Here is a 25,076-nt window from a genome sequence, read left to right on the forward strand (position 1 = left end):
AGCTGGCCAGTTTAGTTGCTAATTATTACTAGTATTCCCTTACATTTTAATTCCTACACCCCCCCCCCCCCCCCTACAAAAGTAAGAGTTTTCCTGTTAAATTCCACCATCAAAGCAGTTGATTTAAAGGGACTCTGAAAGGGAGGGGGGCAGCGAAGTCTCACACCAGGGGGGAGGAGAGTGTTCAGTTTATAAACAAAAAGATTTTGGGATTCCAGCAAACTGAATGAGAATTACAGACTATTAACAAATGTTTCCAGAAAAGTATTACAAGTGGATGGCTATTATTATACCCGTCAGTCTTCGCTGGTTTAATGCCAAAAAAAACTGAACAAATGGCTTTAAAAAGAAGAAAAAAAAAAAATTAAGCAAAGTCCCCATCCCTCCCCCTCTGCAAACTCCACCTCTGGCATTGCTGAAGTTGGAGTGCAGCTTGCACACAGCCACTAAGGAGACTGCTGTGCAGACGTCACCCAGGCTCTGCTCACTCATTCTGCAGCATAGCTTTGTACACACAGCAGCAGAACTGGACCTGGGTCACTGTGCGGATCCACTACAAGCAATAGTGAGCACTGATGACCCCCCCCCCCCCCCATCCCTGCTACTCACACTGCCACCCTACTGAGGACTTGTCTCCTGGAGTCCCCTGTGTGCTGGATGTGACGCTGTAACCTGTGTGACTACTAATACACTTCACTCTGTATGCTGCTTGTGTTCTAATACAGCTTGTGTACATGTGTCCAGATGTTCCGTTGTGTTGTAGCTTTCATCTCATGTTGACAGGTACTTCTGTTTAATATGACTTATTTCGACCATAGTCTTTTCATAGAAACATAGAAGAGTGACAGCAGGAAAAGAGTCCAACAAGTCTGCTGTCCCTTTTTTGTTTATTTTTATTTTTTTCATTTTTTTTTTAACCTTTGTGTCTGAGTATAGATCTATGTTTGTCCCAAGCATGTTTGAATTCACTTACTGTTGACTGACTCACCACCGCTGCTGGAAGTCTGTTCCAAGCATCAACTACTCTTTTGGCAAAGCGATACTTTCTTTTTCTGAGCATGCGCTCTATACCTTTCATCTTTGTGGTGTAACTCTGTGAGTGTGTGTGTTTCTGTTATGTGAATCTGGAATTCCGGATTGTGTGACAATCCCCATTTACCATCCTTCAAGAAACTGTTGCACCTCTGGATTGTGTGCCGATTTCCTCTGGTGCCCTTGGATCTATGGAAGAGATGCAAGCAGATCTGTGGAGGCATCTTCTCATTCTGCTGGTGCACCCTCTGTTATTTGGAAGAGGTAGGAGGCTTTATCCTATGTTTGGTAGGAGTCATTATCCTATATTTGGTAGGAAACATTATCTTATATTTCGTAGGAGTCATTAACCTGTTCAATAGGGAGTCATTATCCTATGTTTAGTAGAATTTATTATCACTATCCTACAGAAGGTTTGGTAGTTGTCTTTGCCCTGGGTTTGGTAGGAGTGATTATCCTAGGTTTGGTGGGAGTTATTATCCTATGTTTTGGTAGGAGTCATCCGCTAGCTTTGATGGGAGCCATTATCCTATATTTAGTGGGATTTATTATCCTGTTTTGGTGGGAGTCATTATCCTAGGGGTTGAGGGAGTCATTATCCGAGGTGTGGTGGGAATCATTATCCTAGGCTTGGTAGGGGTCATTATCCTATATTTGGTAGGAAACATTATCTTATGTTTCGTAGGAGTCATTATCCTGGTTAGTAAGAGTCATTATCCTATGTTTAGTAGAATTTATTATCACTATCCTACAGTAGGTTTGGTAGTTGTCTTTGCCCTGGGTTTGGTAGGAGTGATTATCCTAGGTTTGGTGGGAGTTATTATCCTATGTTTTGGTAGGAGTCATCCGCTAGCTTTGATGGGAGCCATTATCCTATATTTAGTGGGATTTATTATCCTGTTTTGGTGGGAGTCATTATCCTAGGGGTTGTGGGAGTCATTATCCGAGGTGTGGTGGGAATCATTATCCTAGGCTTGGTAGGGGTCATTATCCTATATTTGGTAGGAAACATTATCTTATGTTTCGTAGGAGTCATTATCCTGTTCAGTAAGAGTCATTATCCTATGTTTAGTAGAATTTATTATCACTATCCTACAGTAGGTTTGGTAGTTGTCTTTGCCCTGGGTTTGGTAGAAGTGATTATCCTAGGTTTGGTGGGAGTCATTATCCTATGTTTTGGTAGGAGTCATCCCCTAGGTTTGATGGGAGCCATTATCCTAGATTTAGTGAGATTTATTATCCTGTTTTGGTGGGAGTCGTTATCCTGGGGGGGGGGGGGGGGGGGGGGGATCATTATCCTAGGTTTGGTAGGAGTCATTATCCTATATTTGGTAGGAAATATTATCTTATGTTTCGTAGGAGTCATTATCCTGTTCAGTAAGAGTTATTATCCCATGTTTAGTAGAATTTATTATCACTATCCTACAGTAGGTTTGGTAGTTGTCTTTGCCCTGGGTTTGGTAGGAGTGATTATCCTAGGTTTGGTGGGAGTCATTATCCTATGTTTTGATAGGAGTCATCCCCTAGGTTTGATGGGATTTATTATCCTAGATTTAGTGATATTTATTATCCTGTTTTGGTGGCAGTTGTTATCCTAGGGGTGGCGGGAGTCAGTATCCGAGGTGTGGTGGGAATCATTATCCTAAATTTTGTTGGAGTCATAATCCAAGCTTCATTAAGTGTCATTATAAGGCTTAGTGGGAGTCATCATCCTTTGTTTCCTAGGTGTCATTGTTAATCTGGCCATAGATGGTTCGAATCTTGACCAGTTCAATAGGGACTGCCCGAGATGTATGGGCAGGCTGAATGTTTTCACCCCCCCGGAATGCAATGGATCCACGGGAGGGATTCCCCCCATCAACGCTAACTGTTGATAGTAAAAATGGTTTCAGCCTAATTTTAGGTAACATTTGCTTCAGTTATCCATCCTTTTATGCCTCCACCAGCTCAAGATTATTTTTTATCACACTACCAATCTTTATTAGGCAAAACTGGTTATCACCAGAATATTTATTGCCTGGATGATGAGGTTGGATCCTGCAACTGAAGCTGGCTGGCCATACACTTCTTAAATTTTGTTCAATTCCTGCTAGCTCAGCCAAAATTCAAGCAGTGTATTACCCTGCCAGTACCTCTCCATTCGATAAAGGTTGATTGTTCAAATCACTTTTTTGAAGGAGCCTGTCAAAAAATTGGCAGACGAACAGCGCCTGCTTCCAATCAGATCGTTTTAAGTATTATGATACCTGGTAGCACCAGCTGTCAGAACGCAGTAGCCCAGTTGGGGTTTGACAGATTAGTTAAATATGCTCTGTTAGTGTGGATGGAGGAATCCGCCAAGATTGCTTTCATCCAGCCTGCAGGATAACTTTAGGCAACATCTGATTTAGCTACCAGTCCTTATGTGCCTTTACCAGCTGCAGGATTATCTTTTTTCAAACTAAACATTTTTATCAGGCAAGGATGACATTCACTGAATACTTAGAAGACCTGTGTGAGAGGGTTGGATCCTGTAGCCTTCAGAGGACTGTTTGGGACAGATTATATAAACTAACCAAATCACCTACTGTAGCTTGAATGGTAATAATTACTCTAAATAATTGCTGTAAACGCTATGCACATTCCCAACCTGGAATCTTATATCTGGAGTGAGTTGCAAGTTCCTTAGGTATGTTGTTAAGAAACTCAAATTTCTTCCAGATGTGCCTCTGGAGAATTAAGTACCACCCATAAGGGATACATTGTTATTGAGGAATATACATACATATACTGTGTGTGTGTGTGTGTGTGTATATCTATATATCTATAGATCTCTCTCTCTCTCTCTCTCTCTCTCTCTCTCTCTCTCTCTCTCTCTCTCTCTCTCTCTCTCTCTCTCTCTCTCTCTCTCTCTCTCTCTCTCTCTCTCTCTCTCTCTCTCTCTCTCTCTCTCTCTCTCTCTCTCTCTCTCTCTCTCTCTCTCTCTCTCTCTCTCTCTCTCTCTCTCTCTCTCTCTCTCTCTCTCTCTCTTATGTATATACATCAATACCTCAATAAAATTGTATCCCTTGTGGGTGGTACTTAATTCTCCAGAGGCACATCTGGAAGAAATTTGAGTTTCTTGACAACATACCTAAGGAACTTACAACTCACTCCAGATATAAGATTCCAGGTTGGGAATGTGCATAGCTTTTACAGCAATTATTTCGAGTAATTATTACCATTCAAGCTACAGTAGGTGATTTGGTTAGTTCATATAATCTGTCCCAAACAGTCCTCTGGAGGTTGCAGGATCCAACCCTCTCACACAGGTCTAAATTTATATAGCAATATTAGTATGTGATTATATGCATCACCATAAAGATAGATAGATAGATAGAAAGATAGATTACCCCTATGGTAATGCATATAATCACATATTAATATTCCTATATAAATCCTCTTCAGAGGAATACAGGGACATGTTTGAAAATTGTGAATGTTTTATTTCATGTTTATGATCGGTCATATTGTGCTAATGCTGTGACAAAGCTTAGCACTTTTTCTGCATTACCATTTCAGAGTGGAAGCCTCTGCTCTTATTTAAGATTGGAAATTTGTTTTTTAATCATATAATTATTCTCTGTGAGGGCTGATGTGAAGATTTTATCTAGTTTATGATCAGGATTTGTATGTAGTTTTTATAGTATGTTGGTAATATGTTAATATGTGGGGTATTATTGGTGGTGTATCATTTGCATTTTGGTAGTGTGCGATTTTCTGTTTTCAATCTGTGTTATTTATTCTATGTTGTATTGTAATAGTAAGGATGTTTTATTATAGTATAGTTTTAATTTGTTTTATTTTTACTGATTGCTGTTGTTGGTAATTTTATTGTGTCATTGTGCTTTGTTCTGTTCATTATTGTGATCTTGTGTTGTCTTTGTTGATTGATGCTGTATCACAATAATTTCCCTTAGGATTATTAAAGAATTTTGAATCTGAATATAATGTTCCATTTGATATTTTGAGAATAGCAAAAAGAAATCAGTCTCTTAAAAATCTGGTTTGGCTCTCTTTGCTGCATTCTAATTGATAGAGAATATAAAACCACACAACAAGTAGCTGCACATATGTAGTTCCTTCTGTGGAATTCAAGCCTGTTTATACTCTTCTCCATCCTGCACAATGCAATGAAGATCTTTTTGGTTGTTATTTACGAAAGGCAAATCCACTTTGCACTGTGCAAGTGCACTTGGAAGTGCAGTCGTTCTAAATCTAAGGGGTAGATCTGAAATGAGGGGAAGCTCTGCTGATTTTATCATCCAATCATGTACAAGCTAAAATGCTGTTTTTTTTTTTTCCTTGCATGTCCCCCTCGGATCTACAGCAACTTTACTTCCAAGTGCACTTTCAGTGCAAAGTGTATTTTCCTTTAGTAAATAACCCCCTTTGTGTGTATGTGTCTAGATTTATTTAACAAACAGCAACATTGTGCAGTAATACATGTCAACCATTCAGGATCCAGCTTTTAGCAGCCTTCAATCAACTGGCAAAGGAAAAATACATAAAATAACTCACTGAAGTCTATTGCTTTACTTCTGAGCATTTTGTGAACTTTTAGTTAATGTGCCCAGTAAATCAGTGGTAATACTTATTTACTTTATATACTATAATAAATAAACATGAGCATGGTTTCAGAAATTCAACCACAATGAATGCATACCATTTATTTTATTTTACTGTAATAATATTTACTATACTGTAATATATTGTAGTACTGTGATGTACTATAATATAGTGATTGTGGTGTACTCCTGTTCCCTGACATTAAGATTAATGAATAAGCTCCGTCACCGAATTGTTTTGGGGAATAACTTACTTATCACATTCTTATTGGTTTGGCTCATAATTTTCCCACCATTAAATAATGGCATTGTTATGGTAAAATGGACTATTACAGATGACCTTGGGACCACTGGAGGTCAAAGTGTTTGTAAATCTTATTTTTTTTTGCTTTTTTAAGAAATAAAATAATAAACATGTCATACTTCCCTGCTCTGTGCAATAGTTTTGCACAGGGCAGCCCAGATCCTCCTCTTCTCGGGTTCCCACACTGGTGCTCCTGGCTCTTCCTCTTCATTCAGTGCCCCTATAGGAAGTTGCTTCCAATGGGGGCACTTATGCGTGCTCACTCCAGAGCCCCGTTGCCTGCCTCCATAGACACAGGCAGCGAGGCACAGCCCTGTTCCCTGCTCTCTTGTCACAGAGTTTGATTAACAGCAGCAGGAGCCAATGGCTCCCTCAACTACTGATCTGCCCTGTGAGGAGGGATAGAGCCTGGAGAGCCTCTGCTCTTATGCACAGTGCTGGAGCACGATGGGGCTCAGGTAAGTATAAGGGGGGGAGGCAGGAAGGGATACCATGCACAGAAGGTCTTTTACCTTAATGCATAGAATGCATTATAATAAAAAAGATTGAAGGATATGTTCACCTTTTGGAACACATTACATGTTCCACCCACCAGCTGCAGCCTCTCCCCCCTCCCCCCTTGACAGCGAACAGGGATCTTTTCCCAGCACCCACTGTCACTATTTGAAAATAATGCAACTGTGCGGTGCTCTGCATCATTCGTCCACAGTTTTTTGTAAATTACTTGAACTATAAGTGCAGCTTGTAGTTCTGAATTGACTGCGAGGGTCCTGATGAGCGATCTCGTAGTTCATTCACAAGCCCTGCAGCCTGTAAACAACCAGCCTGTATGCAGGTAGAGGCTGAAAGCTACAGGGCTTGTCCGCAGAAGTTTGCCATTGCCCTCCTCATCCACTGATAAGGGGTGCAATGCTTTCCAGGCTCTTAGGGGAAAAAAATGAATGCACATTTTTTTCCTACAAAAATATGTGCATTTATTATTCTTTCCTAAAAGGTGAACTTTAAAGTGTTACTAAACCCAGGACACTGCATTTACTCTATCTGGTCTCCCAGTACACAGAACATGGAAATGCAATTGTTTTAGCAAATATAAATTGCTAAATACTTTTTATCATCAGCAGTTTGAGCAGTCTTGTGACTTCTATCAGTGTCTGGTTAAAGCTTGTAGGATGAATTTTCATTCTGCTCTGACTGTCCTATCAGGCTGCAGGACCCCTGACCCTCTGTCTGAACAGTGCTGATTGGCCCAGTGCCGATTAAATGCACCCTCCCAAGAAAAAAACCTTTTAGCAATACACACCAGACTTAGCATGTGCAGCTCGTTCCCTAGCCTCTGTTCTATCAGGAGATGGTTTGGGGACAGTGGAAGAAGGGGAGGAACAGAGAAGACGGGATCAAACAGCCTTTTTACACAATGCAGATGATTAGCCCCTTAGGTTCATCAGAGAGTATAACAAGCCTGCTTTACTACATATACAGACAGATTTTACTGTTGTGGGTTTAGTAACACTTTAAGGTTTTACAACCACTTTAACCACATGCCGACCGGACCATAGCCAAAAAAGATGGCTACAGCACAGTCGGCTTATTCTGGGTGGACGTGTGGGCGCGCACCCGGGAACATACGGCTCATCACGGGAACATCACGGATCACGGTAAACGGCTGCTGATAGCGGGCGTTTAACACGTGATCGCTCTGTCAAATGACGGAGTGATTACTTGTAAACAAACTGGCATCACGTCATTGTGCCAGTTCCTCCCTCCCCTCTCTGCACAGATCGGTACAGTGAGAGGGGAGAGGGGGAGAGATGGCAGCAGCGCTGTGGGCTGGATGTGTAGTGCCCACAGCGCTGCTCAGTGACAGTACTCTACCCATACTCTGCCAATACTGTGCAATACTCTGCAACACTGTAATACTCTGGCAATATTGTGCAATTCTCTGCCAATACTCTGCAATACTCTGCCAATACTCTGCAATACTCTGCCAATACTCTGCAACACTGGGCAATACTCTGCCAATACTCTACAACACTGTGCAATACTTTGCCAATACTGTGCAATACTGCAATACTCTGCCAATACTTGCCAATACTCTGCCAATACTTGCCAATACTCGCCAGTGCTTCTTCCTGAAGTTTTTAAAGTTAGTGACAGAAGAGGAGTTTTAATGTGTTTTTAAAGCTTGTACTGAGTAGGTAATACATATACAGTAACTTCAGCTCTAAGCTTTCTGCTTTTAGTGATGGCTAAGGAAATAAAAAAATAAAAAACTGTTGCTAGATTTTTATTATAACCTATAATTAGCATTATAAATTAAGTATAGAATCCTTACTGAATTTGGAAGCATCCTCTGCAAGAACAAAATGCTGCTCTGAACGGGAGCCAGTGTATTCTCTGGATGCAAATATACTGGAGTGTTTTTCATTAAATCATCATCAGTAATTCAGAGTTAAATTTTCTAACTGCAGTGACTACAAAACAGATCCATTTAAAGGAAATGTTTTGACTTTATACGCGTGCTAGTTTGTGTTTTGTTATTGTATTAACCACTTCATGGCGCAACTGTTTTACCCCCTTCTATTCCAGGCCATTTTTCAGATTTCAGCACTGTCACACTTTAGCCCCATACACACTATCAGATTTTCTGCTGATTTTTGTCTTCAGATTTACCAAAACCATGTAGTGCAAGGGCCTGCCTGACTGCATACAAATTGAAACTCCTAAGGTTTGACCTCATATTATATGGTTTTGGTAAATCTGAAGGATAAAATCAGCAGAAATTCAGATCCGCTTTTGAATAACAAATACTCAGTCATGTAACACTGTACTTAAAATACTTTTCAAAAAACTATAATTTTTTTGAGACAATTAAAGTGGAGTTCCACTTAAAAAAAAAATAATTAAAAGTCAGCAGCTACAAATACTGCAGCTGCTGACTTTTAATAATCGGACACTTACCTGTCCTAGGGTCCAGCGACGCGGGGGATCGAAGCCCCATTTGCCTCCCCCTCCTCTCTGCAGCACCGGAATTGTAACTGTGGGCACACAGCTGTGGCTTCACAGCCGGGCACGCACTGCACATGCATGAGCCGCCTGGCACGCCGTGACTGCCCAGGCAATCATCTGTGACCTGTGACTTGTCCCAGATTATTTCCGAGAGGGAGGGGGAGAGGGGATCTCCCCTCTGATGCCGCGGTGTGCCAGGAGGAAATGGGAGCTGGAACCCTCTAAAAAGATGGTATCCGCCCCCCGCCCCAAAAAAAAATTACATGACAAATGTCATGTCAGGGGGTCACCTTCCCTTAAGGCAGAAGTTCCATTTTTTGGGTGGAACTCTGCTTTAAAAGTTTTCCTTTGGTGGTATTTAATCACCACTGGGGTTTTTTTTGGTATATAAAGGAAAGTAGTTTCTGTTACAAAACTTTGCAAAGAAATAATAATTTCTTCATAAACTTAGGCCAAAGTGTATTTCCCTGGTGAAAAAAACAAATCAATGTATAATTTTAGTCTGAGATCTTAGTCTGAATGTTATAGTCTACAAACTATGGTGTATATATATATATATATAAATATATATATATATATATATATATATATATATTTGAAAGTTCTGGAACTCGGCCTATATTGAGACAAATTTTATGTGCTGCTATGATTTTTGTAAAGCGCTATTCCATGCAATTCTTCATATCAAAGGGGCCTAACAAAGTCTCACACAATCCCCAATTCCAATTTAGGTGTGAAAAAACAGGATCGCAAATCTCACAGATACTAATCCCTATATATGTATCCTAATTGTTTTTTCACACCCAATGCCACTAATGTGTGTTAAGTTAACCTTTGCATCTTTTGGTTGCTTAACCACTTCAACCACTCAATTTTTCAGTTGTCAGCACTGTCACACTCTGAATAAAAATTACTCAGTCTTGCATCACTGCACAGAAAAACACATTTCCTGGTGCCTCCATGGCAGCATACCTGTGATAAGCTCCGTCCCGGAGTCCTCCCCTCAGGATAGTTAATAGCTTATAAAATGAACAGAACGTCCCCCCCTAGCATTCTCCTTTTTTTCCCCATACCTGAAGGATAGTGTCAGTACATGTTCTTGCCTCTACCTAGTGCAGCTTCCGTCTGGGTTCTGGCCTCTCCCAGACGCAGTCCCCTGTCTTGGGTTGCTAATTAGCGCTGGTAAGAGGGGAGCCCCTTTCCGAGGGTCTTTTGGGGCAGCAGCAGCTTCCTAAATTGGGGCAACAGTCTGCAGGCGGGCGATGTCGGCATCAGTAAGGGCAGGTAGGGACTCGCTCTCGAGTCAATATTTTCCCCTTTCTTTCTTCTCCTTCTAGTGTTTTTTCTTATTTATATTTTTATCTGCAGGACATACCTTTTGTATTTCTTGAGCGTGGAGCGCCGTGTCTCTCTGTCTTTTACTGCTTCTGACGGCAGAGGATTGGTGGAGAGGCGGCGTGGTTCTACTGCGCGTGTGTAGCCCATTTTGATTATGGGCAAAGAGTACCATTTTTGCCCTTTTTCGGCAATTGACGGTGGGGGGAGGAGAGGAGGTGGGAGTCTCCTCCCCCCTTTCTCTTTTAAACTCAGAATAGCTCATTTTGCGGCAGGCTGCCCCAGTGTAGCCCTGCCTAGTGGGTGCTCCTGCGTTGCTCTGCTGTTTGTCGCTGGTAAGTGCTATTGCACTATATGCTAAATCTGACAGCCAATTTTATTTAATTTTGGGGGATGTTTAAATACATATATATATATATATATATATATATATATATATATACAGAAAATAATAAATTTTATATATTTGTATTTCGGAATGGGTTTGTTTTTTTCGGAATCTGTTTTTCAAAAAAAAAAAAAGAAATATAATAGTATGGTACATGTATTTATTTATATACTTTTCTTTTTGGTCTGGGTAAAAGCCTTATAGTTCTACCTCTATATGTTCCTTTTAGCGTCGGTCCAGTTGCCTTCGGTCCCTGCTTGCCTTTACAATTATGAGCCAACCCCCGTTTTACCAAGACCCTCACTTTCTTAGGTAAGGGCACCTACATACATGTATGTATATGGGTATACATGATACTTCTGGCAGCCAGTTGCAGACCGTGGAGGTCGCCACCCCTGCCCCATCTTCTGCAGGTTTTGCAGGCTCCGTTCCAAGCCCCCCCCCCCCCCACCTGGAGACAGGGGCGACTCAGCGGATTCCATGGATGAATCAGAACCCTCTGGCTTCAATTTTGTGCTGGTGCAACCATTTGTCTTGGCTGTCAAACAAGCGATTGGTTGGGAGGAAGTAGAAGAGCCACTCAAAAAAGCAAAAACTTTCTTCCCGTTTTTAAAGAAGAAGCAAACTGTTTTTCCCTTTCTGGAAGAGTTGAAAGATCTTATGGAAGGGGAATGGAGAAGGACAGACAAGCGTTTCTCCCTGAATAGACTCCAGAAATTATATCCTCTGGCGGATTCGGATGCGGCCCTCCTGGTCACCCCTCCGGTAGTGGATGTGCCGGTGGTGTGGCTAGCAAAAAATGTTACCCTACCTATGGAGGATTCAGCATCCTTTAAAGACCCGCTAGATAGGCACATAGATGCTGACCTAAAGAAGGCCTATCAGTTAGCCGGGGGAGCCTGCAGGCCAGCTGTTGCCTTAGCTTCAATTTCTAACGCAGTCAAAGTATGGACAGAAAATAGCCAGCTATTCGGGAGGATGTACCAAAAAAGGATATCATAAAGGCTTTAGATGAACTCAAGTTATCAGCAGATTTCATTGGAGAGGCCGTGATAAATTCCATGCGATATTCGGCCAGAGTGATGTTGCATACAGTCATGGCCAAGCAAGCATTGTGGCTGAAGCCGTGTGCGGCCGACGGGGCATCCAAACAAAATTGGTGTAAAATCCCGTTTGACAGGAAGGCTCTCTTCGGTGAGAGGTTGGAGAAAGCGATATCGAGAGTTTCTGGGGGGAAATCGGGGTTGCTCCCCCAGGATCGAAGAATGAGGCGCTCTCGAGTAGTGTCTTCCAAATACCAGTGGTCCAGAAATAAAAATTTCACAAACTTCCGGCAAAATAGAGACTCCAAAAAGAATTGGAGAAGCACTCAGGCCACATTTTTGAAGGTGAACAAGCAGAGAGGTCTTCCCAGCACCCAGGAAGGCTCAAAGTCCTTTTGACAATCGGCCCTCCCCACCAGTAGGGGCCAGGTTGAGGAAGTTCGCAGAAATCTGGTTGCACAAGTGCAAGGACCCCTGGGTGGTGTCTACGGTCAGATTCGGGCATTTTTGGACGTTTCAAGACCGACCACCTCAAGACTCATTCAGTCCAGCAAGAATTCCTACTTCGCCCCAAAAAGCGGAAGCTCTACAGAGATACCTGCAACTCCACCACACAGGATTCTACTCTCCTCTCTTTCTTACCCCCAAAAAGAGTGGAGAATGGAGACCAGTAGTGGATCTGAAGAGACTAAACCGATTTATTCAGCTGGATTCTTTCAAAATTGAATCCTTACAGACAATCATCCAGACAATTCAGCCAGGAGACAGGATGAACTCGGTGGACTTGCAAGAAGCTTACTTTCATGTGACCGTGCTTCCAGCCTTCCAAAAGTTTTTGAGAGTAGCAGTGGGCTCAACACACATCCAATTCCAGTGCCTAGCTTTTCGGCCTGTGCACGTCGCCGAGGATATTCTCGAAGTTGTTAATTGCAGTTCTGGCACCCCTCAGGGAAAAGGGACTTTTTTCCATTTTTTAGACATCCTACTGCTAGCGTACAGTCAGGACCAACTGATGGTTCACAGCCAGATTCTTCTGTCCACCCTGAGGGAATTTAGATGATTAATAAACACAGAAAAGAGTTTCCTAAACCCGACTCAAGTGATGGTTTACCTCGGTGCCCTCTTTGACACCAAGGAAGGGATAGTGCGTCTCCCTCCCCAGAAGGTGACGGCGATCACCCAGAAGATGCGCCATATAAGAACGCTCTCTCACTTGTCAGTGTCGAATTGCTTAAGTCTGATAGGGACCATGTCAGCCTGCATACTGATGGTACCCTGGGCGCATTGGCATTTGAGGACTTTTCAATGGGGTTTTTTGACACAATGGAAGAGGAAATCACTATATCAAAGGATAGTGATTTCGAAAGCCATGAGGAGGGGTCTGCTTTGGTGGATGAGAGAAGACATTATTTCGAAACCTTGTCTTCTGCGGTGTCCCTCCTGGACCATTCTTACCACAGATGTGAGCTCAAAGGGGTGGGGAGCACACTGCGATCACCTAGAGCTACAAGGAAGATGGGATGTCCTCACGGAGGGAATAGTCTCCAATGTTTTGGAACTTCAAGCTATTTATTTGGCACTGGTGAATCTGAGAGACCATCTTCGGCAGAAACAAGTAGTCAGGGTGGACAACAGAGCAGCAGTAGCATATATACAACGGCAGGGTGGAACCCACAGCATTTCGCTGTTGAGAGAAGTAGAGCCTATCATGTTATGGGCAGAGAGGAATCTGGTGAATTTGAAGGCGGTCTACCTCCCGGCCATCTAAATCAACAAGCAGATCATCTATCTCGGTGTTTCCAAAGACAACAACAAGTGGTCTCTAGACCCTGCAGTGTTCAGGTGGATCATGAACTTGCAGTGCAAAGTTACCAAGATTCCTATCCCGCCTACCTCACCCCCGGAGCGGAAGCGGTAGATGCCCTATCGAGCCCTTGGCGTTTCAAGACGGCGTATGCGTTTCCTCCCAGACCCTTGATTTCGAGGTTTCTGTCCCGATTGACGAGGAAGCCAGTCAGGGTAGTGGCGATCCTTCCTTATTGGCCAAAGAGGCCATGGTTCCCCTGGGCAATGAACCTCAGCATATGTGCTCCATTCAAGATTCCAATATTACCGCAACTGCTCTCACAAGGGAAGTTTGTACATCCAGCCCCACACAAACTGAACCTGCATGTTTGGATCTTGAACGGGAAAAGTTCAGATCCCTAGGTTGTTCGACGGAGGTAATTTCAACTCTATTAAAAGCTAGAAAACCCTCTACAAATTACATCTACTCTAAGATATGGAATACGTTTAATCAGTTTGCTGGCATCAGACGGTAAGACCCAACTATGCCATCCACCACAGTAATCTTGGAGTTTTTACAGTCCGGTTTAGACTTGGGACTCAGTCTAAGCTCATTAAAGGTCCAGGTGGCAGCTGTTTCTGTGAGCACCCAGAAAAAATGGGCAGAAGAGGCACTCATCGTACCGTTTTTTAAGGCGGTCAAAAAGATTCGCCCACCGCTAAAGCGCTCCTTTCAGGCCTGCGATCTACCTCTGGTTCTGGAATGTCTAATGGCTCAACCATTTATTCCATTAGAAGCCGCTTCCATCTGGAACCTGACTCTTAAAACAGTGTTCCTAGTGGCTATTACTTCAGGAAGGAGTGCTTCGGAACTGCAAGCCTTGGGAGCAGAAATAGAACACATAGCCTTTTTCCCGGACAGAGTAGAGTTACGAACAGTACAAGGATTTGTCCCAAAAGTTTCTACTCGGGCCACTCTCTCCGATGCTTGGGCACTGCCTACTTTTACAGACCCTTATTCTGGGACACTACAAGAGTTGGACATTTCCAGGGTCTTAACACGCTACTTACAGGTCACTAACCCCTTTAGAGCTTCAAATAGACTATTCATAATTCCATGGGGTAAAAATAAGGGTAAAGAAGCCATGTCTAGGACTATAGCTTCTTGGATCTGTAAATGAATTCAAAAGGTGTATAAGGCAAGAGGGTTGGATCCACCGACGGTTAGGGCTCATTCTATGAGAGCAGTCTCATCTTCTTGGGTGGCAAGGGCGTGTGTGTCCTTGGAAACTATTTGTAAAGCAGCCACATGGACGTCTCCAAATACAATCATGTGTCATTATAGGATTGACCCAGGAGCACTCAGTTCGGTGGAATTTGGACGAAGGGCAATTCAGTCAGCTCTTGCATTTCCTTAAATAAAAGTTGACCTTTGATGCATTATCCACCCTTGTCTTAGCTATTTATTGTATCACAGGTATGCTGCCATGGAGGCACCAGGAAAACTGAAAATTGTTTCATACTTACCGTAATTTACTTTCCTGGTGCCTATGCATGGCAGCATACATGCCCTCCCTTGGCACTCGATATAATGGGAGAATGCTAGGGGGGGATGTAGTGTTCATTTTATAAGCTATTAACTACCCTGAGGGGAGGACTCCGGGGCGGAGCTTATCACAGGTATGCTGTGATAAGGCACCAGGAAAGGAAAATTACGGTAAGTATGAAACAATTTTCAGTTTTTATGCCATTTGTTTTGAGACAAAGCTTTATTGTGGGGATATTTAATCATCACAGGGTGTTGTTTATTTGTACATAAATAAAAAAAAAATCAACAAATGTTTTTCTTAGTTTTATACAATTTTGGAAATAATCTTTCTTCAAAAATGTAAGCCAAAATGTATTCTGCTACATTTCTTTGATAAAAATACCCAAATCAGTCTGTTTGAAAGTTATAGAGTCTACAAACTATGATATATATATATATACACACGGGCGGATTGTCTGCCCAACTTAGTCCGCTGAAACGTGTTTCAGCGGACAATCCGCTCGTGTGTGGGCTTCAGCGGACTTTTTCAGCGGACAGTCTGGCGGACTAAGTCTTTCGGAATTTCCGTAATTTTGTCCGTCCAAACTTGGTTTCAGCAGACAGTCCGCTCGTGAGTAGGCAAGTTGGACGGACTAAGTATGGCGCATGCTCAGAAAGGATTTACACGGCCGAAGGTTGCATTGCAGTGTATTGGACGTCGTATTTCTAGTCCCGTCGTACGTGCTGTACACGTCATCGCGCAAGCTTTCAGCGGACTGTCTGTTCGTCGTGTGTGGTCAAGTCCGTTCATTTAAAAGTTGGACGGACTGTCTGTCGGATTGTCTGACGAACTTAGTTGGGCAGACAATCCGCCCGTGTGTACGCGGCCTCATTTTAACAAATCCTTTTTCACACACAGCATAGGTATTCTCACAATTATACCAAAAAATGAATTCTGCTACTATTGGGATACCAAATGTGTGAAACTAGTCTAGATCACAGGTGTCAAACACAAGGCCCACGGGCCTGAGCAGTGGCCTCCGGGCCGACACCTGTTTGTTTCTCTCACGACCAAGTATCCCAAGAGTAAACATCTTCCCCCTCAGTCCTGCGAGCAGCGCAGGCTTGTGACAGTGCATGGGCGGCCTGTCAGTCTTCAAGGAGACAAGAATAAACAACTCCCACTCTCTCCTCCTCAGTCCCTTCAACGGCGCCGGCTTTTTTGTGAGCTGAGCGCATGTGCGGTTGGCCCAGCATAGATGTCAGGAAACTCCACCACTGACAGCTATGCTGGGCCAGCCGACTATGTTTTTTTTCCATCCAGCGGGCTGATTCCTGAGGGTGGGCTTTTTGAGGACTTGATGAAGAGATGAAGTGCTGTGCTGATGATTTTTTTTTTTAATCACTCATTTTTATTGATTTTACAAAGGGAAAGTACAACAAATTGAACTCTAAAATACAGTGTTGGTCCCAAATATCCATCCTGTGACAATTATTGAATACAGGTAATGAATCTATTACATTTACTATCAGTGAGGGCACCACAATTATCATCACTTAGTTACACTTAGGAAGGACACGCGTTTGTCCGTCTGTCCAAATTGCCCAAGACTTGGAGAAGGTAGCACATTCCAATGCGTTTACAGCTAGCGAGGCATTCAAAAGCAAAATTGCGATTCACTTTGTGCTGACGATTTTGAAGTGATGGTGAAATAAGACATATAGAGCCAGAACCCAGGAGGAGGTGTGAAAATTAGATGTTGCACACTGTGTATAGCATGCTCCGGAACCCGGCACTCTGTATGTAGCACGCTCCTGAACCTGGCACTCCATACGTAGTGCGCTCCTGAACCCGGCACTCTGTACGTAGCATGCGCCTGAACCCTGAACTCTGTATGTAGTACGCTCCTGAACACTGCACTCTGTACGTAGCGTGTTTCTGAATCCAGCACTCTGTACGTAGCGCGCTCCTGAACCCAGCACTCTGTACGTAGCGCTCGCCTGAACCCTGCACTCTGTATGTAGCATGCTCCTGAACTCAGCACTCTGTACGTAGTGTGTTCCTGAATCCAGCACTCTGTATGTAGCACGCTCCTGAACCCGGCACTCTGTACGTAGTGTGCTCCTGAACCCAGCACTCAGTGCACTCTTGAACCTGGCACTCTGTACATAGCACGCTCCTGAACCTGGCACTCTGTACATAGCGCACTCTTGAACCTGCCACTCTGTACATATCGTGCTCCTGGCACTCTGTACGTAGAGCATTCCCGAACCCTTCCCTCTGTACCTAGCACATTCCCAAACCCTGCACTCTATGTAGCGTGCTCCTAGAGTAGATACATAGTCCTACAGATACAACTGACTCTTTGAGGGCAACCATACTGCTAATGCGGCCCCCGGTGAATTTGAGTTTCACACCCCTGGTCTAGAGCATCCTAAATCCAAAGAACACCTTTGTGCTTTCAAGGAGCATTTCCGTGTCTAATTTCCTGACTACCTATCACATTTCTTGTGTCCTTGTGTATGACCCCATTTTGGAAAGCAAATACACCAACATATTTTCTGAAAGGCAAAGTAGTCTTTAAAAACTAAAAATAAATTGCCACAAACTATTGGAAAATTAGGAAAGTAAATCAAAATATATTTTTTTACAAAGTTGTCAATGAATAATATATTTCTAACACACAACATAAGCATACTAAGAATTACCCCCCAAAACACATTCTGCTACTTCTCCTGAGTATGGGGATAACTATATAGCTGGTGGCACTGACATTCAATGATATCAGAGCAGCCAGACTTTGTACATGATCACCTCCACGGCTATAGCTGGCAGCACTGATCGGTGTATTTTGATGGTGGGGTAGGCTTGCAGCTGTCAAAATACAACAGGACTGAGGGAGCGATTCTCCCATCTATATCAAATGGTTGAATGAAAAAAAAGATTGATGTATGACCTCTGCTTTCAATCTTACCCCCAGAATGAGAACCTTTCTACAACAGTTTGGGTAAGCCGACATCATACCACAATTTTTTGTAAATTAAGCATTAGCATGCAGAAATGTTATCTACAGTATAAATAAATGGCATGGCTACTCCTACACAGGCAGCCTTGAAGAATACTCACAGTCATACAAGAATTAACAATGTTATCTTTCACTTTGGCTTAAATCAAGGTCACTAATATCAGAGGAAGATACATTTTTTCTGAATTTGTTTCTGAAATATTACTAGATAGATTGATACACAAACATATTTGCTTACTTGTAAAAATGATTTGCCTAGCCATGCTGATTGCTAAATTTGTTGGAAAATTTAGTTAAAGCTCCTCTCCGGGATAAAAAAAATGAGTTTGCGTTAAAGAAAGGTGGGAGAGAGGAAGGGAAAATGTAATTTTTGCCCAGAGTGGGGCTTCAAGGGTTATTTTTTTTTAATTACATTTTTTTTATAATCCTAATATATAATAATCTAACCAAGAAAGACATGACTTTTTTGGAGTTCCAAACATCATTGGGTCCCGTATAGCACTTGATTCTATTTTCAAACCTCACACCTCCAGTCCGAAGAAAAATAGGGTACTGAGTAGCCTATCACCAGGCCCGATTCCTGTCACTTTGGGCTTGCAACTCTTGACTGTATTTTATGTGTCCTTACAATGACTCCCATTGATCAAGTGCAGAAAAACAGCAGTCAGTGCACAGTGTGAACAGGCGCTAATACATAAAACAGAAAATATGTAGATGAATAAAAATTTGACTCTTAGGGCTCATTTACACCAGCTTTGCTCTCTGAAAAGCGGCCCACATATTACCTCCTGAGCCGCAACTGCAAACATTCTGCATGGTTGTGAAGCAATTTCAGCACAGCCCTATTCACTTGAATGGATCGCCTTCAGTGTGCTGGTATAATCCCTGCAACGGCCGTGGCATGTGTAGACCCCAGCCGCTGCTTCTGCAGCAAAAGGGGAGTAGTTGAGGGGTGGTTAAAAACTAGGCTCAACTGTGGGGTTTCACTGACCCTCAATCGCTAGTGTGAATGATCCCTTAAAGTGGAAGTTCAGCCTCAAACAAAAATCGCTATACATGCCTTTTCTAAAGCTGCTCCGGTCCAGTCTCCAGCGGCAGAATCTGTGTGCAGGAGAGAACCGACAATGGTTGGGAAATGCCCGGGAAGTGACATCACCCGTAGACTTACTATGGGGCATCTATTGTCGGCTGCTGCTTCTGCGCCCACCGACACAGAGAAGCCAACACTGACAGCTTAGCGTGGGGCTGGACCGGAGCTGCTTCAGAAAAGGTATGTATAGCGATTTTTGCTTTACAGGGCTAGATTAGTTTAGTCTTGCGTAGATTGTGGCTGCAAGTAGATTTCAAGATTTTAGTTTTGGGCTGAACTTCTACTATAAAGAAAGATTATCTGATGTATGCTGCTGTAGAATGATTCATGTGTGTATTTTATGAAATAATAGTAAACATTTTTTTTAATATAGAAGCAACAAAATTACATTAAAGTATCATTATTCACAAATGATATTCTATGTTGCCATATTTAGCAGAGGTGGAAAACCCCTTAAATCATAATAGTAGTTTCTTTCAGTTCATTTTACAGTTCTCATTAAATCCATTTTTACTTATCTTTTGAGTTTTACCACTTCCCATCCAGGCCAATTCTGACATTTCTCTCCTACATGTAAAATTCATAATTTTTATGCTAGAAAATTACATAGACCCCCCAAACATTATATATGTTTTTTTAGCAAAGACCCTAGAGATTACAATGGCGGTCGTTGCAATTTTTTCTCTCACATGGTATTTGAGCAGCAATTTTTCAAACACTTTTTTTTTTTTTGCTTTAATTTTTTTATTTAGTTGCATAATGTGAAAGATGAAGTAACGCCGAGTAAATAAATACCTAACATGTCACACTTAAAAATTGCAAACGCTCGTGGAATGGCTCCAAATTTGGTACTTAAAAGTACCCATAGGTGATGCTTTAAACATTTTTACTGGTTACATGTTTTGAGTTAAAGAGGAGGTCTAGGGCTAGAATTATTACTCTTGGTCTAATGTTTGTGGCAATACCTCATATGTATGGTTTGAACACTGTTTTCATATGTGGGCGAGACTTACGTATACGTTCGCTTCTGCGTGCAAGCACATGGGGACAGGGGCGCTTTAATATTTTTTTTTTTTATTGTTCATTTTACTTTCTTTTTATAGTCTGACACAAAAATAATAATAATTTAATCACTTTTATTCCTATTACAAGGAATGTAAACATCCCTTGTAATAAGAATATGCCATGATCGATCCTCTTTACAGTGAGATATGGGGTCAATAAGACTCCACATCTCACCTCTAGCCTAAAATAAAAATAAACGATCTCGGCTTCCCAGCCGGGGTGGCGCCATTTGTTTGAATGCAGAGGCCGGGCTTGATGTCATAACATCAAGCCCAGCCTCCGAACGATCATAAAGACTTCAGCGACCATCTGGTGCACTGGAAAATCTCTATGGTCACCATTCGGGGCCGGCGGATCCTGTCTCCGACTCACAAATGGAAGCGGTGAGTCAGTAGAAGCACCGGAGGGTGGCGGGGGGGACGACATCCACTCTTGTGGCCCAGAAAAACGATCAGGAGGCAGAACAGCTGCTATGATCATTCCTATGGTGTAGGGAATTGCCAGCTGAAAAAGATGATATCTGAATGATGCCTGTAGCTGCAGGCATCATTCAGATATACCCGCACAAAATCAAGGACATCATATGACGTACCTTGGGTGGGAAGAGGTTAATAAATACATTAAACATAATTTAAACATAAAAGATTACTGGTGCACAGTTGTTTACCTGAAGACCAGCTTGCGTGTAAGGTGTACTTTGACATAATTCAATTATGTTCAGTACATTTTCTAATGTTGCAGGGTCAGTTCATCCAGAATTAAAGTCAATTTAAACGGTTTGATTTACCAGCTTCCTATTTCTAATGAAAATTCAGGTAGTGAGGACTTTCTATGCAAGTTCCCCTGCTTCACCTAACTGGCATCATCATTACAGTCTCAATATTTCATTTTTTTTTAAGGCATTTACAGGACAACTAAGTTTCCTGAAACAAGAGAAAACTCAAAAGCTATAAAATGTTATTATTTATCTACTCTCATGATAGCAATGGCTGGACTGGCTGTTCTTTTAAAAATAATAGAAAATACTTATAAAGATTACTTATGAGATCTAAAATGCCCCTTCATCCTAACCAAGAGTTGCTTTAGAGTCGGTTCACATAGGGGCAACCCGGGATCCGACTTCAGGTCGCCCCAAGTCGTGTTGTTGAGAAAATCAATGGTAGTGAATAGAGCCGTCTTAATGTACACTAGAGCAGTCGCTCCGACTTCAAAAAAGGTTCCTGTATAACTTCAATCCGACTTCTAGGTGACTTGTACCCTTGATTTCAATGGAAGTCGCCTTCAAGTCGGATTTCCATCTATATTGAAGTGACAATGTCGCCTCTCTAATTTTAAAAACAGGCATGGGTTCCCTCTCCAGGGGCAAACCAGGCCCTTAGGTCAAGTCCCAGGGCATGCTGGGACTGTGACGTCATAAGGGACGGGGTCACCGTGTGACATCACCTGTGACCACGCCCCATGCCTATATAAGTTGCTGTACACCGCTCACACGGCATTACAGCGGGAAGAAGATGATGCAGAAGCCCAGACAACCACTATCAAAAGAGCTGGAAGAAGATAGCGGAGGAGCCGGCAGAAGAACCGGACAGCGGGAGAAGATGCGGGAGAGCGGGAGAAGAGGCCGAAGAGAGCGGAGAAGTCGGAAGAGACCCCCGAAGTCGGAAGAAGACACCCGGAGCTGACTAATAAATTACTTTAAAAATCTGTAGTGTTTTTTTATTGACACTTTTTTCCCCAGGTGAATGGGTAGGGTTACGATGTACCCCATACTTATTTACATAGGGTGGGGGGCCAGGAAATGGGGGCTCCCTTATTAAAGGGGGCTCCCAGATTCCGATAAGCCCCCCGCCCGCAGACCCCGACAACCAATGGTCAGGGTTTTCGGGAAGAGGCCCTTGTGCTCATCAACATGGGGACAAGGTGCTTTGGGGTGGGGGGCTGCAGGGTGCCCCCCTTCCCCAAAGCACCCACCCCCCCCATGTTGAGGGCATGCGGCCTGGTACAGTTCGGGGGGCGCTCACTCATCCCCACCCCCTTTTCCTGACCGGCCGGGCTGCGAGCTCAGATAAGGGTCTGGTATGGATTTTGGGGGGACCCCCACGCCGTGGGGGTTGCCCTTAAAATCCATATCAGACTTAAGGGCCTGGTATGCTCATGAACCCATGCCGGTATTTCATTCAAAATTTGGCGTGGAGTTCCCCCTCGAGAGCTGATTATTCTGTGATTGGCCATGGCCTGGGGGGAAACTTAAAGTCATGTTGAGGTCATGCTGTTATTCATACTCAAGTCGTGTTCAAGTTGCCTCCAAAAGTCACGCTGGAAGTCGTGTTGCCCCTTTGTGAACCGGCTCTTAAGAGTGCATGGCAAATAATGGAAAAAGCCATATAATAACATACATGTTCAATAATCAAGGCGGTGACATAAATGTTTTGGTCACAACTCATGTTTATTCCCCTACACTGGATGATCATAGGTGGGTTATGCCTTATTTGATAGCAAAATGGAATATTAAACAATTAAACAACATTTGCTTAGCCAAACCAGGAGACCAAGTTATTATATCAGACCATGATAAGGTCACATATGCAAGGAGAAGAGGGAAGACTTGGTACCCAGCTTCAGATCCAGAAATGTATCTCAGAAAGTATATCTAGTTAATATGAATTGCTTTCTTCTTGATAGACCTGATAGTATCTGGATGCCTCCTCCTCCGGTCATTATCACTCAAAGTAAATCCTTTTTTACCAAGCAAGTAAAGCAATAACAAACACTACATGATAAAAAATCACAACATGGGCATGAAAATATATTAAGTACTAGGGAAGAGGACTGGGTTTGCCACTACTATGGGTTTGTGGTGGATCCAACAGGTTCAAAATTTACGATTCCAGTGAATTAATATGAAAATTCACCAGACCAAATTCTTTGTAATCCTAATATTTATTGGGGTATTTTACCTTTTTTAATATTACCTTTAGCTTTGCATAATTAGAGGCCATTAAACCGTTGTTGCTGACAGTCCATTCAACAGCTGCCTTTTTTCACAGTATTAATTTATTATGGTATATAGGTGTCATAAAAAATGACAAATCAAAGGACTGGCTAATTGGATTTGTGCTTTCTGAAACCAAAAAGAAATATCTTTTGCTAACTGCTAGCCTTCTAAAATACAGTAGGTGATAATATATCCATGTTAACGTATCTATTTACAACTATTAAAAATGAAATGGTTGGTAGGTACCAGGGGCGGACTGACAACTCATGGGCCCCCCAGGCAATAGGAGAAGATTATGGGGCCCCTGGGCAATAGGAGATCATGGTGCCCCCGGCAATAGGAGATTATGAGGCCCCCAGGCAATAGATTATGTTGCCACACCGTACACACACACACACACACACATACAGTATACACACACAGACACACAATATACACACACAGTATACACACACAGAATACACACACACACACACACACACTGAAAAGGTACTGGAGAGGCGGGGCAGCTATAATCTTGGGATTTAAAAAAAAAACACAGATTTTTACATACTGTCCCTGGTTTTATTGAGGCTGGCAACCCTGATGGGGCCCCTTAGTGGAATGGGGCCCTCGGGCAGTGCCCGAGTGCCCAAATGGTCAGTCCACCCCTGGTAGGTACAGAGTACAGGAGGTACTTTGGCTACAAACAAGATAGGGTCTGTAGGTTTTTTCTTAAGTTGAATCTGTTTGTAAGTCGGAACAGGTACATTTAAAAAAAAAAAAAGATTTTTAAGCTTTTTGGATAACATAGGGAAGGGTTAACACCCCTGTAATGTTTGTTTTGCTGTCTCTGCCCCTGTTCAGAAGATTTCACTTTCTGTCCCAATGACAATTATTTTTAGATTTTGAAATTTTTTGTTGTGGAAACAAAGATTGGTGATAAAGCATCAGTGGAGGTACCTTTTTCCCAAAATAACTCTTATGCCGCGTACACATGGTCAGAATTTCAGCCAGCAAAAGACCGATGAGAGCTTTTCGTCGGAAATTGCGACTGTGTGTATGCTCCATCAGAATTTTGCTGGCCGAATTTCCGCCAGGAAAAGATTGAGAGCAGGTTCCGTTCGTGTGTATGCAATTCCGATGCACAAAAACTCACGCATGCTCAGATTCAACTACGAGACGGAAGCTATTGGCTACTGGCTATTGAACTTCCCTTTTCTAGTCCCGTCGTACGTGTTGTACGTCACCGTGTTCTTGACGATCGGAATTTGGTGTGATTGTGTGTATGCAAGACAAATTGAGCGAAATCCCATCGGAATTCCGTCGGGAAAACCAGCAGAGCTTATTCCGATCATGTGTATGGGGCATTACAGGAGAGAATTTCCCTTCCTAGGGGTAGATTTTCTCTCACTTCCTGTTGTCCGTTTGTAAGTAGGAGTCGTTTGTAAGTCGGATGTTTGTAACCTGGGGACCACCTGTATACCAAACTCTGTTTTAAACCAAATATGAGGCTATATATTTGAGTTCACAACCCCCAAAGAGGAAAGAAATGTTCTAAAATAATTCTTTAAAAGATCAGTTCGCTACTTACTAAAATGTGTCTACCAGTCATAACACCCTCATTCTCCAAACCAAACAATTCACTTTTCATACACTATAAATAGGAAATGTGTAGTACTACCACAGTCTACCTGATCTTCCTAATCTGTTCACATATAAGCAGTCCTTTTTTTCATCGGGAACGCTGGGAAACGCAGTTCCGGCACCTCCAGCACTGACTGTATGAAATGGTAAGGGGTTCTGGGGTGTGCTGCAAGGTCTATTAATGCTGGCTGCTGAGAGATATATCCTACTTGGAGGGGATCTGTTTTTGCAGGGGGGTCTATTCTTACTGGTGGGGGGCCTATTGTT

At 42.7% G+C, this 25,076-nt stretch overlaps 1 protein-coding gene across 5 annotated transcripts in view; it reads left to right on the forward strand.

The window, feature by feature from the left end:
- Positions 1 to 427: 427 nt before the first annotated feature.
- The window catches only part of MERTK (MER proto-oncogene, tyrosine kinase), a 171,038-nt gene continuing 146,389 nt past the window's right edge, over positions 428 to 25,076 (forward strand). For 2 of the 5 annotated variants that reach the window (XM_077486112.1, XM_077486113.1), the window contains exons 1-2: positions 428 to 783; positions 1,171 to 1,296. In XM_077486112.1, the coding sequence (XP_077342238.1) occupies positions 735 to 783; positions 1,171 to 1,296 (175 nt within the window). In that variant the 5' untranslated portion in view covers positions 428 to 734. Of the gene's footprint in view, positions 784 to 1,170; positions 1,297 to 10,026; positions 10,213 to 25,076 lie in introns of those variants that run through there. The other 3 variants (XM_077486114.1, XM_077486115.1, XM_077486116.1) reach the window with 3 other exon arrangements.

The sequence above is a fragment of the Lithobates pipiens genome, unplaced genomic scaffold (genome assembly GCF_037356315.1).
Source record: "Lithobates pipiens isolate NorthernLeopardFrog02 unplaced genomic scaffold, aLitPip1_a1.2 Scaffold_18, whole genome shotgun sequence".
NCBI classification, from domain to species: domain Eukaryota; kingdom Metazoa; phylum Chordata; class Amphibia; order Anura; family Ranidae; genus Lithobates; species Lithobates pipiens.